The 19,322-nt window shown below is 24.7% G+C and overlaps 1 protein-coding gene across 1 annotated transcript; it reads left to right on the plus strand.

Annotated features, from left to right (window-relative positions):
• Positions 1 to 13,238: 13,238 nt before the first annotated feature.
• LOC113558810 (biogenesis of lysosome-related organelles complex 1 subunit 6-like) lies at positions 13,239 to 16,199 on the plus strand. Its single transcript, XM_026964361.1, has 5 exons — positions 13,239 to 13,376; positions 13,464 to 13,559; positions 14,815 to 14,902; positions 14,957 to 15,043; positions 15,956 to 16,199. Exons 1-5 carry the CDS (start codon positions 13,321 to 13,323, stop codon positions 16,064 to 16,066), a joined length of 438 nt encoding a protein of 145 aa, XP_026820162.1. The 5' UTR covers positions 13,239 to 13,320; the 3' UTR covers positions 16,067 to 16,199.
• Positions 16,200 to 19,322: the final 3,123 nt, after the last annotated feature.

The following is a 19,322-nucleotide window of genomic DNA, read 5'->3' on the forward strand; positions in this document are numbered from 1 at the left end:
CTGATAAGTACTATGTGAACGGGTCGCGTTTATCTATTAACTTATCTTACGTAATAATGTTGTATGAAAATAACGAATTATTCGAAAAAAAAAACAACGAAAAAGAATCGTTTAGTTCTAAATAGTTATAATTTTAAATGATTGTACTATGTGTTTTTTCCTACTTATTATCATTTTTCAGGGCAGTACAAATGCTTCGATTTGTGCAATACCTACCTAATTTAAACAATATTTCAAGTTTAATGTAAAACATCTATTCTTCAAAGAATCGACTAAAAAATTATCTATTATGTAACTCAGATACGAATAACCGTAGACACTGACTTGGTACCGTATCTACTTGAAATCGTAGGTGATTTGAAATTGTCACCAAATATTTATATTACCATTTTCATTTATAGTAAAATATCCAATACACTTAAACTAGTTGTAATTATTTATTAACATATTAAATTTTCGGCTTTTTCCCATAGATATCGATAAAAAAATATTTCCCAGGTCAAAACGCTTGACAATTTTATACAAGTTTCCTCATAAATTTTTACCTATTACCTACCTATACAAATTTAAAAATATAAAAGATACACAAAGCCACAAAGGCAAATTTTTTTTTACATAAAAAGTTGAACACGAAAATTTAAAAATCATTTTGTAGTTAAAAATTAAAAATGCTCAGTTAAGCTAAGGATTGAAAATTTAATACAGGGTTTCTTAAAGTTGTTCATGTAAATTGTAAATTTTAACAGAAAATCTGGGAAGAATAGTTATCTTTATTATATTATTAATTTATAAGCAGTGGGCACCTAACCAGTAATTATAAATATTTTTATCAAATGTTAAAGGTCAACGGTCGTATTTATCGTATCCTCGTAGTCTTAATTATCGGTACATATTATATTGTTAGACCTTATGACTTACGTACTAATATGCCATATTATGTAAACGTTATTCATTATAAATGTAAGGTATAGATACCGAAGAATCACTACCAAGTTAGGTATGAGGTCTAATTTCTAATTTGCCATTATAGGTATGTGTAGTAAATTAAATATTAAATAATTTAATAAAAATTTGAAAATCTAATATTAATTAAACTAATTACAATAAGGCTACACAATTTGAAAAACTTGTACCGTACATGAAGAATAAAGATATATATATATAACATTATATATATATTTTTTATAACAGCCTGCAGCTGTTATAAAACGCATTATTGTTAGGTACTCATAAAACGCTCACAATGCATATTATATATCTTTATTCTTCGTGGTACCGTATAATACCATTTTTGTTTTAGGTCGTGTTTGCGAGGGTGCGATCGGCGGTACCTTTTTAAACGCACAATTGCGAGCCCTATATTATTTTTACTTCTAAACAACGTTGCCAAGTATGTACGACAGTGCATCACTAAAAAGTAATTAGTTATATTTTAGATCATACTTTTTTATTGTGTCAGAATACTTCATACTACAATTTCTTAATTATAAATTCCCAAACATGTACAAATATACCTAAACTATAATCGCGCATGATGTGGCTATAGTTACCTATCCACTGTCAGTTGTGTTCTTTCAGCCTACATCCTTTTTTTTCACAGTGTTAACATTTTATATTTATATATTAATTGGAAAATTAAATTAGCCATATAACTTCAGTAAGGGGCAGTAATTTGTTAGTAGTGAATAGGTAGATATTTTGATACTTTAAACAGCGGGCTGATGAATATATCAGATGGAAGATCTATAAAAAACAGTGTACGTCTACAATGAGCATAACAATACTAAAAAGTTCTATATCTAGTGGCCAATAATATTAACTAAATTAAGGAGAGACCCTATCCTACATCCATAGAAGATGCCACTACACAATTAAAGAAATTACAAAACTAAGATTTTTATTGTTAATATTAAAATGTTTTTTATGATGTACATGTATCTGAAATAATCCAAATAATTACGGTTCACCGCAATAATGACCTAAAGATGCCTTAAAAATAACCTAGTATTTTTTTAAATTTTGCTTCATAAAATTAGTTATATATATATATATTAATAACTATCTAAGAAATTAAATTTATCTATAATTATATGTATATATAATACATATAATTTGTTTCATTGTAAAAATCGATAATTAATATAAATTTCATTACATAGTTGAAAGTTAAAACTGGGTTCAAATGTACATTTAAATATCGTGCAGTAAGGTATTGGTTAATTATTAATCCCTATCCGTTTAGACTTTTAGAGGACAATCTTTTTGTGCTGAAAACAATTATGTAATAATTTACAAGGGACAGTTACATACAAGTTATCTGCAGTGTTATATTTTTTAATAAAAATTAACTCCAATTTACTGGCCAATAAAAAAATGATTTGTAGTAGAATAATTATCATAATAAAACATACAATATTAAGACTTGTCCAATTGTATATCAATATTTTAATTCGTAAGGGAAAGGTACTATGCATCTATACATTACTATAGCTATACCAATATAATACTATAATATTTATTTATAATAGTGCATGTTTAACCTTTAGGTGTAAAGGCGTTATTCGATATATATGGGTAAAAACAACAAGGGCACCCGCAGGAGTGCATATCCGTCACTATTTTAGTTAATATTACCTACCCCACTATATGCATTGGTTAAGTGTTTATAATCCACCTCGGGCCCCGGTTTATATTTTTGAGGGCGCCTTTGAAAAACTAATGTAGATATTAGATATAATAATTGATAATATATATAGTAATGTACTGTATGAAATTATTATTTGACAATAATAAGGAAAATAATAGGTAACACTATAGCAGTGTAATTACAAAAGAATAAACAATAGAATATAGAGAATAGGTATTATTTGATATTTTAGATGATTTTTCACAGTTGCGCTTGTTTTTGTATGTGTATACCCAATACATATTATATTACTAATAATACCAATATCAATAAGTTCCTTTTAAAAATTTGCACAAAATATATTCATATATTATTATATTAAATGTTATGACAATTAAGCCAGGGGCGTAGAATATAATAGTATAACATTATTCGAAACGAACAAGCGGCTTATTTTCTTTTGTTGCTCCGCGACGGATAGCTCGTATAATTCACCCAGCACTCCTTAGGAATTTATATACACAGTCGAGCGAAAAGAAGCAACCATCTATGGCAGCCACTGGCAGGTGGTAACGGTCCTCACAATGCCACGCAATATGTATGTTGCGCTAGTATTTTATATGATGTGGGGGAGAGGGTGGTTATTGATTTGCTGTTACATTGGCGTACGCACCCCTCCTAACGACAAGAATCCTAATTCCGAGGTATATCAATTTACTGCCATAATCGATTTCACACAGACTTATATTTTGAGACGCATTTGGAGGATTGTTATTTATTATACACCTGCAGCCTGCAGCTGTTATAAAACGTATTATTGTTAGGTACTCATAAAACGCTCACAGTGCATATTATAAAAAATAACACATTTATCGTCCGTTTTTTCTATTATAGCACTTGAAATACAGTACCGGTACCTACATTTTAATGATATACCTTAAATAAAATCGACGTCTCAACGAGTTGTGAACTCATAATAAAATATATATACGCATTACGTATACAGAGTGATTCACCAAGCATGATCAACTCTATTTTTTTTGTTTTAATAATGAACTAATTCAAGATTTTTTTGAATGTTTATTACATATATGTACTTATATAAACTGTAATATTGGATCTAGTGCTTATAATACTTCAACCATTTTTAGAAATAATAAATAAATTACTATCAATTTAAGGTCACCTTAGCCAGTGACGTAGCCAGGATTTTTATATGGAGTTTTTTTTTTTTAATAAAATAAAATAAATCTACACCCGTGGTAAAATTATAAGATGATTAAATGATAATGATTATTATCACTGGTGCAGTCGATAATGTGAATAAGGCATAACAGAATACATTTTACCTCTATCAAATGATTGTATTCCTATATTATAAACATTATGTATATATTTTTGATATATACACGGCTGGAGGGGGGGTAACAACCGAACCCCTGGCTACGCCAATAACCTTAGCCCTATATTATCCAATATCATTATCATGTTTCTATTAATCTTAGTACAAGTATTTAAAATTTAAATAACTTAAAAACTACTCGTCGGTCAAATACGTCAACATTCTTAGAAATATTATCTAAATAATTTACAGTAGAAAAGGAGGAAGTTATCATTTGAAAAACAAAAGTTTTCCACGGGATAGTCTTTAGAACAAAAAACCAAATATGCTCTTATGACACAGTTAAAAATTCTAAAAATCAGATTCTGAATAATTGCAATATTTAAGAAGAAAGTGGTGAGCATGCTTTGGGGGAGGGAGGCCGAGGCTTATGTGATTGTTTCTACCTTGCTTACACAGAATTCAATTATAACCTTTAATTTTTAAATATTATTTTTTCTATGAAAAAACATCATCATTCATCTTAAATCATCTTTGTAATTGTAATTTTTAATATATTTATGACAAAAAAAATTTTTGTTTAGGACCGATTTCGTTAGTTCTTATTTTTGTTGTTATATAAAAACAGGTCTACAACTATTATATTCAATCATAACCAATAGTACACATAAATTGATAATTGTTGATATATGCATTAAAAAGATAATTAATAAGAATATCCGTGTTTTATTACACACGAATTACACGAATCCGGAATCGTATAAGTAAAACAGTGCTAGACGCAAAATTCGTCGCGGCTTAGAAACGGTTTAAGTGCTCGAGATTCAGCACTGTAAATGCATATTAATGTATATAATATTTACTATATGTTATATACTCTAATAGGTGTTTGCATAGGAACTTTATACTATTCAAAGTTCAAATGTTGATATAACTTACTACGCGAACATCATCCGGGATCCAACATAGTCGGATTGCCTACCTGGGAGGTTTAGTTTCGTTTAAATGGATTTTCCTCGATGATACCTGACAACTTAATTTAACTTTTAACTTTTAACATGTAATTTGACTTGTCTCCTTTACAAAACAGCATCAGACTTTCGACGTCAGGAGGTACAACAACCCACCAAAGGATTGCCCAGAATCACAGGTATCGATTTGCATCGGCCTAAAGACTAATAGCTAGACACCTAATTTATCATTTTTAGTATTTATTAATTTTTTATTCGTGCAAAAAAAACCAGATAGGGACATAAGATATAATAGAAAATACAATTTCACCCGTGCACCACCCACATCATCCACTATCCGATGCAGTCGGATGCTTACCTGATAAGTTTAGTTGCGTGTAAATTTAACTTTCCCGATGATTATGGATTACTTAATACTCAAACATAGCAATCGACTTTAACATTTTCTCCTACAAAACAACATCAGAATTTCGTCGTCATTAGGTGTACAAATTGGTTGGGCCAGCTGTGGGCTAATAGCTAGACTCTCAATTACCATTTTTCATATTTATATATATTTTTTTTATTCATTAAAAAAAACCAGGCATGCAATGGGACAAACTTTTACAACGAGTGATAACTGATAAGTTATAGAAAAACTAATAACTCACAAATATGGTAATCATAGGATTATTATTATTACTCTATGACGGTAATCAACTGTTCACATTTTTAGTGACCAATTTCTAGATCACCATTCTCTACCGAATTTCCTGTGAAACAATTTTCACTCAACCACCTCGGAGGCTCCGAAGGCGGCTTCTACACACCGGAATCGAGTTTCACCAGCCCCTATTTTTTATATAAAATATCAATTATCAACATTTGTATGTGCCACACCAACGAACAATCGTTGTTTGGAAAAATAATCGCACATAAAATAATAGAATAATTATTTATTGAAATTTTCCTAATTAGTCAGTGTTTTTAATATGAAAATTTTGGGTATGACGTGAACATGCAGCTTGCTCCTGGTCTGAAAATGCACGTATGTCAATAACCCTACACTGGGGTCTCATATTTACAACCCGAGTACCCGATACTCCGTGTTCACAACTTGGAGATCCTAGGGTGGTAATTTTGAAATTACATGAATTTGTATTCTCACAATATTTATGATTTGCTTCATTTTAGAAGGTACAATGATGATTCATAATATTTTCATATAACTTATTTAGTCCAACAATGCTGTATTTTCCACTTATAAACCACAAAAAACCATGAATATTTTCAGATTCGTAAATAGTATGTATTATTATATTATAGTACTAAATCTCACAACGAATATAAAACTTCGTCGCATGGTTATAACATGTCACAATAATATGTTAATATTGACATTGTAGGTACATTTCTTTTGCATAGTATACGTATATATTAGTATCCTTATTACCATACTAAATTGTCTCATACATGTTATATCCACAGCACTCACATCAGTCACATCCTGGTTCGTGAAGTACAATGAAAACTTTTTCAACTTAATGTACTTAATGCTTATTTATTCAAAATTGAGAACAGCTACTAAATGGTTTTCATAACAAAGTTAATAAACATATAATTACTTGTTTTTGACGCATACAGTGAAATGAATACGGGTGTATAGTTAATAACGAACATCTAGCGTATTATTAGCTGTCGCAGACATAATTATCAGCAGCATCATTAATAATTGAAATCATACTGGAAGGATCATTTTTGTCAAACAAGCCTAGTAGACAGCGTTGTGCAATTTACTGACATGTCCGCAGAGTGCGTCGACTTCTGGTTCGTCCATTTATTGTGATCCGCCAGACTGTCATAACGAGTGAACGACTACGTCGCAGTGACACGGTTTTTCACCCGTGTGCGTCCGTTGGTGTACAAGCAAATGGCAGTAAAGAGCAAATGACTTATCGCACACGTATTTTCTCAATTGTACTAAATAATTTGTATTTACAATCTAATGTACTGAGAATTAGATTAGTTGTCAACACAATGTTTCTAGTCAGTGTTTCTTGTGTGTTTATCTTCGTTTAAAGTAATTATATTGAAAACAAAATAAGTTTAAACTGATTGTATGAACCAGAAATCATTAAATCATACAATTTTTGTCAGATAAATAATATATTTTATATAATTTATTGGCATGAACATATTATAATAATGTTTGTGTAAAAAGTGTTTCACTTAATTAATGCCTTAACGGTTTTTTCGGTAATTTGTTTTCTAAGAATCTAATTTCCACTTTAAACAAGGACTTGCTCTTTATTATAAGATATACAAATATTAACATAGGTATAAGTTGTTTTATATTATAGCATTCGTCTTAAATTTTCAAAAGTTAATTATTAAAATTCAGCATCTTTAAACTATAAATGACATGTACATTTTCGTGATTTTAAAGAGTTTGGTTAAAATATTTTGAACTTGAAATACTTACTTAAAAAAAAAAATCAAAATTTTACGACTTTAGTTAATTGCTAACATAACAACTTAGGTATGTAAGATTTTAAATTAAATTATAAATATTTTTGACCAATCCTACACATTTTTATCAATACTAAAATAAAAATGGAAATATATGTATGTCTTTAAATAGCTTAAATTGAGCTTAAATCAAATTTTTCATAGAAAAGTTAATTATTAATGATCGTATTGATTTATGGGATGAAACGTTATACAAATTACATTTGTGTTATTTATAATGTTTAAATCATAAAATATACTTATGCATTTTATTATAAAGTTATAATCATAAAATATTTATTATATTTTTATTTTTACAGGCAACTAGTAAGTCCTGAAGTTCTTAGAAAAAATTGGCTTAAATAATTTAAGTAATTAAATTGTAAAATATTTTACTGCAAACAAATCATTTTATTTATATTATAACATCTAGTTACCAATATTTTTGTTAATATAATATTATGTAGTTGTATATACTCATATAAAAAAAAAAACTACGAGCAAATGTCCCAGCCACCTATGCTCATCTTAAAATAAATTTATAATTTATTCATTATGATTGTAAAACTGATATCTACTAAATATACATAATACTTTATCGCTTTAATAATATAAGTATTAATATAAAAAAAAAAATGAAAAAAGTGTTTGTGTTTAAATAATTGAAAAGGATTAAATAAATATAACTATGTATTTTATTAAGATTCTCGGTATATATACTATATTTTAGTGACTGTTTTGACTTTTTAATGCAACCAACTGTTACCGATAAGTCCACAATAAAATAAGCATAAAGTGCTTATTTGTTCTCTTGTTTAAATGGTTATAATATAATATAGTTTCATTAGTTTTTACAACTTTACAAAGTTCTAAGTCCTTAGATCATTTTTTTATTTATTCAAGTTCAATTTCAAACATTTTTTTTATGTACTTATATCTTTTAAAGCTAAATTTTGTATGTATATTATTTAACTTAAAGACTATTATATCAATATAATGATATCATCGGGACAATGGTCTAAAACACATCGTTTATAATTTGAAAATTTGGAAATGTTTACACTTCTTAACATAATATGATTATGGACCAGTACACATCGCAACACGATTAAAAAGTGGCTTATTCGGCGAGTAAATGATAATAGTCGCCTTGGAACCACAAAAATCTAAATCCGGCACTGCTTACCACGATTTAAGATATCTTAAGCCGTGATGTTTACACACGTTATATTGTATACCTACCACGATGTTGAAAAGATAATGTGATAACACTTTGTGAAAAAAGCGGCCCATTTTTTGATTGCACGAATTCAGTTAACATGAATACAGCCAAGCACCGCCATATTACTCTAAGGCTAGTTATATTCATTATTTATACTAACATTCAATATAGACTTGTATAATTATTGTTCAAATTTCATAACCTATATGAAATATACTTATATCATACTAACAAGTTTAAATAAATAAAAATGTTATATATCAAATAAATATAAAGAGGAAAACTTTCAAACTCCAGTCATACCAAACAGTATTTAAATTAATAGAAATCACCTCCCAATATCATTCAAAATGTATTATAATTCTTTGTAAGAACTAATTTAAATTTAAACGTTTTTTATTGATTGTATTAAAGGGCCTCGCTACTGCCGTCAATTTGGACTCAAAAGACGTAAAGTTTTGACAAAATTAAAGTTAGTTTAAGATGTCCGATTTTGATTCTGGAAAAAATCCTGAATTTTAATATTTTTTTAGAATTAAGATCAGACAACGTTAACTAAATTTAATTTTGTCAAATCAATAAGTAAGTTGTCGTAAAATTCGTATAGTGATTTTTTATTATTATCGAGTTATTGACATGTGCATGCGCGTACTCCACTACCCGCATCGAATTTCATTCAACACTAATAATCATTTACAACTAACACATAGATCTCGGGCAGCTAAGATGAGATTATGAATTGCCTAAATGTTGTCCCTTAAATAATAACCGTAGCGAGGCCTCTTAACCAATAAATAATATGTATAAGCACACACAGGTATCTTTCATCTTAAATACGATATTGATTTATTGATTCATTACAATATTATAATGCATAGTAGCTATAATGCTATTGTCTATTATTCAAACAACCGGCCTTCAAAGCTTGTGATGCTCTCGATGGATATTATTTGAGGTAATCGGTCAAAAAGTCCAGGGACAAAAAGACCGGGATAAAAAGTCCGTTTTAAAAAAAGTTGGACTTAAGTCTGGATTCAGTTTTTATAGTCCGAGCTCAATTTTTAGTGTCAGACAAAAAGTCCGAAAATACAAAATATTTTATATAATTAATATTTATTAAAAAATTTAAAAATGTTTGTAGACATTATATATTATTATATTTTTTTTCGATTTTCTTATTTTAATTTATAATTATATAATTTATTATTTATAGATACGTATAGTCGTATAGATACATGTATTTAAAAATATTAACATAGGTACAATCGTCAATCACTCGATATCTTAGGAACAACAATATCAAAATTTATTTGTAACTTAATACATTTTAACAAACAAAATGCATTTTATTTTATTATAAACAAGTCAATTAAACAAAAACTAAAAAAAAAATAGTATATACAACAAGAAATATATAAATTTGTCATTACTGTAACTATAGTGGAGTTTCGTTATATTTTTGTTAGTTATATACGAAAATATATAATAATATAATATGTGTACAAACATTTTTAAATTTTTAAATATTTAAAATAAATATTAATTTTTGGACTTTTTGTCCGATCCTAAAAATGTGCTCGGACTTTTTGTCCGACTATAAAAACTGATTCCGGATTTTTTGTCCAACTTTTTTTAAAACGGACTTTTCGTCCGCGATTCATTATTTAAACTACAAAATTGTCGTAGAAAAATAAGCCATTATTTTCTCCTGGCCAAGTCGCGTGTTATCACATTATCTTCTCTATATTGTGTTGAATACTACTGAATCTTAAAATCAGAAAAAAACTCTTTTAACGTTTGTTGCCCGATCGTTATTTTATTGGGTCTCAAGTTTCCAACTATAAACCATTGACGCAACTAGGACTAAAATATTAAAAACTTAAAACTTTAATATTTTATATTTATAAAACTGTTTAAACATAGAAAAAACTAATTTTGTAAAATATTTTTTTGGTTTGCCATTTCTAAGACTTGAAGAAGTTGGCGAATGTTTTTTAAAATATTTAATAGCTGTACAACCAAATGACAAGCAAATACAGATATTTTGCGATTATATACTATAGAAACTTATATAGTTATATCTCACCTGATGCTACATTTCCCTCAAATATTTGGTGCGATTACCACCGTACTTACAACAAATAGTTAATCATATCATGCTGAATTTAAATTTGTTAAATCTTTATTGGGATCATGATATTATAAAAACCACATATAATTTATACCATTTATAATACAATATTTACATCATAATTATAACATTTTACGTACTTACTATATTTAACGTACCAACATTTTTTTCCGGAACTCAATTTACGTACTACTTTTTTTCCCAGAACTCAACTTACCTATTATTTTTTTTTTAAATGGACTCAATTTACCAATCCTAGTTCCTAGTGAATTAGTAGCATCGCAATAGCATTACAATACCTTTTAAAAAAGTGTAAAAAATAAAATACAAATTATATAAATTATTTTATACTATTAAATAGCCCGGTTTAAATAAATTATTAGCTCAAAATTTAGGCAGATTTATTGAATTGATTGGTAATTGATTCATGATGATGAATACATATACATCTTATGAAACATAGTAGGCACATGAAAAGGCATATAAATTAAATCTTGAAGGCCAATAAATGTCAAAACGTTTTGCTAAAATTTATAATTTAGTATAGGTAATGTATAATTGAAGACAATAATACTGTTAATGTTTGAAGTCTTATAACATTAGTAACAGCCCCTCCTGACAGGTGAGATAAGTACTTTTTCATTTCACCCATACTATCACAACAAAATTGTATTATAAAATAATTGAATACTACTATTACCTAAAAAATATAAATATATTTCTAACATTTATTACCTACCCCTGATTATCATATTTTGTCGGTTTTTAAATATATTTGTTGTCATAATAAATTCTTGGTAATATGTATATTTAACTTAATTTAATAATCTACATATTTTATTTTATTTTAATTGTAAAATTGTAAAAAAAAATATGAAGTACTTAATGAAGTACTAATTTTTACTATAGAGTTGTAATTTTTAACCATATAATATATGGAAAAACATTTTTCTTATTTTTTGTATTTTTAGTCTTTTAAAAATTACAAACATAAAATGATAAATATTAGAAAATATAAGGAAAAACAAAGTAACCTATGATCACGATTTAAAACTTAAAGAGTTCTGAAAATGTTATAAATTTATCTTATAATATATTATGTCACTTCTTCTTAGTAAATCACTTGAAGTACTATTTTTTTACTCTTACTTGTTAATTACTATTTTCTAAGAAATTATATATTAGATTATTTACAATACCCCTGATATCGTATTTTTCTAGTATTTGATAAATAATATTTAATAATCGACAGAATCAAACTTTTTTTTACATTTAGAAAAAAATTTATTACTGCTTTTCCATCTTTTATTTTAAGATTTTAATGTATATATATGTATGAATTATGATTAATTACCATAATTAGAGTTTTGTTTTCTCTGAAACCAATCGGATTCTTTGAAAATATTTAACTTATTTCTAGGAAGGTATAGTCATAGTCTTTAACTTTAATCACTTTTCTTTAACTAGCTAAGTATAGTACTATGATGTATTAATTAAATTATTATTATGTATTCACTTTTTCAGCAATAATTGTTTTTATTTTTTTAATGTACCTACTACTTATATCACACACATTAGTCTTGATATTTTTATGTCTATAAATTGTTGAAATAGTTTTGAGATTAATGACAAAAATGCTAGAATTATTTTTCCATTTAATTATTTATTTGCGTTATTTTTAATGTACATTTTTGATTGTCAACTATTGAGTTATAAATTCCAATTTGTAACTACCTATTTGAAATTATCAAAATTAAAATACTAACTAAATATTATTACATAAATATTTATTTTAAATTTTAAGTTTTAATATATTTTAATTAAAACAAAATTGTTAGATATACAGATGTTTATTTTTTAATTGTACTTAATAGCCATACAATTATGAATTGTTAATATATTTTTAATTTTGTGATTACCTACCTAAATAATTGAACCTCATCAAATTGTAGTTGAAATTGGTAAAAAATTTGATCATTGGTCTAAAATTTAGACTCTAAATGATAATATAATAATTTCCCATCTTTACAAAATTATATTGTGTTTTACATACTTATATTTATTCTGATATTGTATTAAATATTAACATAAGATTAAGTAATTAATTCAATTATTTGTTTGTTATTCATAAAGGTTATGAATAATAAAAACAAGTACATTGCAATTTACAATTTTAAAGTAGAATGCATTTAATTTTAAAAAAAAAGTGTAAATATAGATATTAATATCTTATTTTTAAATATTATAATAATATGCTAAAATAATAAGTATATAATTTATTATATTCTTAATTCTCATATCATATTTCTAAAAATAATTTATTTTCGATAGCTCCACAATAAATCATAAATAGGCAACTAAACATGCAGTATTGTGGTTATCACCTATTGATATTATCAATAATAATAATATTTAAAACATTTGTAAGGATGATAAAGAATTATCATTAAACGTTTTGATATTTCATTTTTGCAAGGAAATAAATAAATAATTTTCAGACTTTAGTTTTTTTAGTTTTATTAACTATTTATTTTCATTAAAATGGATGATTTAAACATGGTACCTAAAGATGAGTGTCGAGAAATAAATGAGCCGAGGTAATTATGAATAATTTATTGTGAAGTATTATGTGTATTTTTTTTCTACTTTTTAAATACATATATTGTGTTATTTTTTTGAATTAGTTTAGAAACAAAGCCCGGGTTATTAGTAATTAACTCCTATTTAAATCAAATCAATCCAGATTTAAAAGACGTTCAATCTGAAATTAGAGAAGTTGTGTAAGTACCCAGCCGAGATACTTAGAGACTATTTGATAAATTGGAATAGTAGTATTTACCTATTATTTAATTTAGATTCCATAATTTTAATATTCTTGAATATTAATTTAAGTTATATGTTATTTATTAATAAATTGGTTTTATTTTGTATGGTATTATGCTTTGTACAAATAACTGATATTAATTTAAGTAATATTTAAACACAATTTAATACAAATATTCATATTATAATTACTTAAAAAGTTTTCATTTTACAGAGTAAGTTAGTTTTTTTTCATGATATTTATCTATTTTTAAAATTTTTTTTTTGTTTGTTTAATATGTACATAGGTATTAGACAAAAATAATATTTGATTTTGGTGCAATCATACCCATTTTATCATTTTTATGTGAAAAAATGTAGCATGATTCTTTTCTATAAACTTTTTAACAATTTTCCTCTAAATTGTGTAGGATTAGGATTGTCTACAAAATTAAACTGTTGGCTTTGTTAAAAATTGTTTCATATTAATATATTATAACATTATAAGAGTTACTTAAAAATACTAATTTATATAAAAACTATATATGCCTAGATGCTGTTTAAATATTCAATTATTATATAGCTTTTAGAATATCAAATTTTACATTTTGGTAAAATACAAATACTTATTAAGTCGTGCATTAATATATTTAAATAGATGGTATGTTGGAAAATTATTAAAAGGACAACACACCTATATTTCATGGAATGTAATCATGTAAAATTTTTTGCAGATAAATATATAATACAAATACAATTTTGTCGAAGCCATTTGATGAATATTAATTTATCTTTTAATTAGTAATATAGTTGGTTTAGTATAATAAAGGTTATCAACTAATTTATGTAATTGTTCTTGAAGATAAAAACAATTTTATCAAATTATAAAAAATAAAATTGATTAATAGAATTATTATAGTATTGTTATTTATACATCTTTTATTGTTTTATTATAAAATTCAAAATAGTATTATGTCAAAATCTAATATAGTTAATAGATACTGAACCGATAAATAATGGTTTTTATATAAATTAGAAACCTACTTAAGTTACATAATATTTACATACATTTTTAACATATTAATAAATTAAATTTAATAAATCGATTATATAATAATTATATTATACAAATACAATGTAAAAACATGTACTACAACTCATATTTTCTAAATTCTACACTACAGAATGTGCTAATGGCTATTTTATATTATTGAAATGTTATTAATGTTATAGTGACAAACAAAAATCGCTTATAGATGCAATGCTTAAAGAAAATGAAGAACTTTCTAATTTATTAAATGAATCAGAAGTTCAAAATATGGTAAAATAATATTATGCTCTTATTATTTCAGTTAATAACTTAATTAATTTTCAGTTCTCATCTATTAAACATTGTCATGGACAGCTAGTTGAATTAAAAAAAAAACTCATGTTTTTACACAAGAAAACTATGACATTAGAAGTAAGTTTTATTATTATTTAACAATATTTGTATATAGTGTTTAGGAAATTATTTATTTGTTCTATAAAACATTAAAATTATCAGTGGATTCCTTATATATCCATATCTTTATTATCTATGTAAAAGACAAAAGAGTACAAACTATCACATCAGTTATAACATTATTATGTTTTGATAAAACAATGACATACATTTTATGCTAGTGTGCTTTATTATTGGATATATTGTATAATCTGTATTTTACAACACAAAATTACTAACAGTATTATTTTTATCTAAAACTGTATTGACCAAGAACATTATAAATTGAAAGGCATATATTTTATATAAATCTCTTTATTGATGTATAAGGTATATTGAAATTATTAAAAAAAAAGATACTTTTGAAATCAGTTTTTACCTTATACATTATATTATATAAGGTATTATATTTTGTACAATATTTGATATTGTACGTATTAATACGGTAAAAATACTATCTTGTTTATCAATTTTTATTAAATTCAAGAATATTGTATAAAATATATATTTAATTTGATTGTTAACAATTAAATTCACATAAGTTTATTTCATTAGCTTATATTTTATTAACTAATTACTTTCATGGAGTTTACAATACATATAAATATTTATTTATAATTAGTAATTGGGATGAATAAAAAAAGGTGATTTATATGTATATATTATTTTATTTTATTACTAATTTTCAATATTGTCGAGAAACTCTTTTTGTGTACTTTTATGTATATATGAAAAGTTGGTTAAAAATTAAAATTAAAAGTTAATATACAAATCTTATACTATCATTTATGTGTATATTATAACACAAATATTGTATTTTATAAATAATATGATAATTCATATCATAATTTATTTGTATATATATAGTAATATTCTTTTATTATTATTTAGAAAAGAGCTAATGTTTTACGTGTTGCCAAGCAAAGAGAAGCATTACAAAGAGAACATCAAAAAGAATCAATGTTGGTACGGGAACAAGAACTTATATCAAAACAAACATAGAATTGTCCACCTTAAAAGTACAGGGACAATTTATAGTGAATTGAGTATTCATTATTTACTTATTATGTTTATTATAATTAAAATTTATTAAATTTCTGTATTTTATTTTAAGTTGCAAAAAATTAAACACATAGTATAGGTAAATGTTTAAGATTTATTAAACATTTGCAAATATAATATAATATTATTATATTTACTAAATGTATTGTTTATGTTTAAAAACATAATATATATTGTAATATAATCAATTATTTTTGAATGCATATATAGAATAACAAAAAGAGCTATTCAAATGTGATAAACCAATTATGTTGTAATTTTTGTTCTTTATTATTTATTTTTATTTATCTTATGACAAGCTTGGATCCCCTTTAATTTTAATTTAATATTTAAAAAATATTTATATATTATAATTATAAATAACCATAAAAATGATATTAATTTGAATAATTAGTTCTCGTGCAGTAGACTTTGTATATTATATAATTTACATATTTTAACAAATTATCTAAATTTTATGTTATTGACATTTGACTTATGTTATTTCTTATGTTACTGTACTCTATTTTATGTTTAAATAAATTGTCTTGCATATATGTTATTAATAAGCTACAGGTAAATTGTTTTTCTTATCTAATATCTTATTGATAATGATAAATTTAATTTTGTTTCGTACATCAGCATATGAATATAATTTATAATTTTTATTTTATTGTACTTAATAATGATTATTATATTATTGTTACAGTGTAACTTAAATGATTACCTAAATTATTTTATTTTGACCAAGTTATATATTGATTTAAAATTAATTAATTGCATTTTGAAATATTATAAACCACATTTTGAAGTACACTTTCATTTCATAAATACAAAACTTATTTAATAAATAATAAGTATTCACATTAAGATATAAGTGTAGTGTTTACTTAAATATAAAAGTATAAAAAAAATATATTCAGAATACATCATCCTAAATGTATTTGAAATAATAATAAAAATTTTTAAGTTTGTTCAAATTTAAGGCATATTAATTATATTAATTATTGAATGATGATTGTTTAATAATTGTAAAATCCAGCTCTAGATCATGTAATAGCTTTTTAAAATAATATACACACGTCATGTAAATGATTTGAAAATATTTAATAAAATATTATATGATGAGTATTCACTGAATTTAAAATTATTAAAAGAAATAATATATTGGTAATTGTTTAAAAATTGTTAATTTAATTTAAATTATCCATAAACTAAAGCTTTCTTTAAATCTTTAATGAAGTATACTTATTGAACTTTATAATAAAAATTTCTAAACATTTGTTATACATATATATATTTAATAATAAATTTGAAATATTTAATTTTCACGTGTTTATAAAATCACAATTTTTAAATATATGAAATATTAGTTGTTTGTAGAATTATTATTTTTATATGTATCAACTATTAAATCAGATAGAAATATGTGTTTTTAAGATTTTTTTGATTTTTAACATTTCTGTTGCAACATAAAGAAAAAGTTGAGTAAAATGAGCAGTTGATATTTACCAGCTATGTATAGTAAACTCTTTTTAATAAGCTACCTATATTACCATATTGGTAAAAAATAAACAAATACAAAAAGTAAGTGGATTGAAATTTTGTAACCTATGTATTTTTATTTTGTCATATAAGAATATCACTATATACCTATATATTATTTTCTTAACTTTAAGAAAATACTTAAATGAAATATCTGGAAGTGTTTCTGCATTAAGATCCAACTTTATCTTATCGACTCATAAAGGCAGTTCAAATTTTACGTCAACAAAAAATTGTCCAGCTTCAACTTATGATCATATATATTTTGAAGTTCCAATGAAAATATAAAAAAATTTTCATAGAATTTTGAATTTGAATGTTCCAGTGAGTAACATGTCAATTGATAATACCAAGATTAAGATAAAGCCACAATTTTTCTTAACAATATAACCATCTTAAGAGAAATTTGTTTGTCCACTACTTTGAATAAATCTCAATTAATCAGCTATTAAAATAGAATTTGTAAATAAGGTTATGGTTTAGTCAGTTCTGAAAATTAAATCTAATTCAAATTACCTAAGTCAATTTAATTTCTGGAATCCAAATCTGAACTAATTATAATGCATAGAAAGCAACCCAAAGGTCAGAATTAATGTTAATAAAAAAGTTATTATATAATTTGTAAATCACGATTGTGCGAGATAGACAAATCATAGATGTATTAAAGTAATTTTGCTTAATTTATTAATTCTTGATGAAAAATGAATTAAGCATACTATAAACCTGTTGGAGAAAAAAAACTATAGATATCTATGATAATTATACAGTTACAACTAGAGATTGTGATTATAAAGTACAAAATATAATATCTTTTTATCAAGTAAAAATCTAAAATTCAATTTAATTAACAAAAAAAGTATTTAAAATACCTTAAATTTTACATTTAAGGGACTGTCAAAGATAAGTATGTAAATTAAGTCCCGTATAACCTTCAGAATTCAAAGCCTGCTTCTAATTTAATTATTAAGTATTTTATGTAAACAACAAAATGTATTTTTACTCATTATGGGCATTTTATGAAAGAACATCATGTTTATTATTTTGATTTGTTTATACCACAGTAGATTATAATACCGTGGTTTACTCATATATTTATAGGTGTTTTACAGTAACATTTTCTCAATTAATTAAAATCGTCTAAAATAGTAAAATGCAAATGTTGAAAACAAAATATTAGGGATGAATTATTTTTATAGGCACCTACAGGCCACAAGCTTTTATTAGAAAAAAAGAAGAAAACAAATGCTATATGAATTTTATTCCTGTAAAGATATCAATTGTTTTTAACGTGAATACAATGATTTCAATTTGTTTTTAGGTACCTAAGTATAAAGAAACAAGTCATTTGAGGAAATAAAAGTCAAATATTTATTTGGATTTTATTAATTTGGTAGTGGATTGAAGAACTCAGTACCAGCAGCAACCAAAGAGTAGAATGTGTGTTAGTCAATCTGCAAATTGAAATGAAATATCATTGTGATGGAATAAAATAATTATAAAATTATATTTAATATTTAAAATAAAATAATAAAAAGGTAGCATTAGCTAAAACTAAGTAGAAAAATTAGTCGTTCTCTTATCATTCTTTATCAATGATGAATATCAGTTATAAATAATAATCACTTCTTAATAAGTGAATTGTGGTCATTCAAAGTCGGCTAGTATTTCTTAC

This window comes from Rhopalosiphum maidis, chromosome 3 (assembly GCF_003676215.2).
Source record: "Rhopalosiphum maidis isolate BTI-1 chromosome 3, ASM367621v3, whole genome shotgun sequence".
NCBI classification, from domain to species: Eukaryota; Metazoa; Arthropoda; class Insecta; order Hemiptera; family Aphididae; genus Rhopalosiphum; species Rhopalosiphum maidis.

Excerpts from the sequence above, each read along its gene's own strand:
- LOC113558810 (XM_026964361.1), top strand. The coding sequence starts at position 13,321 with ATGGATGATTTAAACATGGTACCTAAAGATGAGTGTCGAGAAATAAAT. Across the intron at positions 13,377-13,463 it reads CGAGAAATAAATGAGCCGAG|TTTAGAAACAAAGCCCGGGT; the intron begins GTAATTATGAAT and ends TTTTTGAATTAG. Across the intron at positions 15,044-15,955 it reads AGAAAACTATGACATTAGAA|AAAAGAGCTAATGTTTTACG; the intron begins GTAAGTTTTATT and ends ATTATTATTTAG.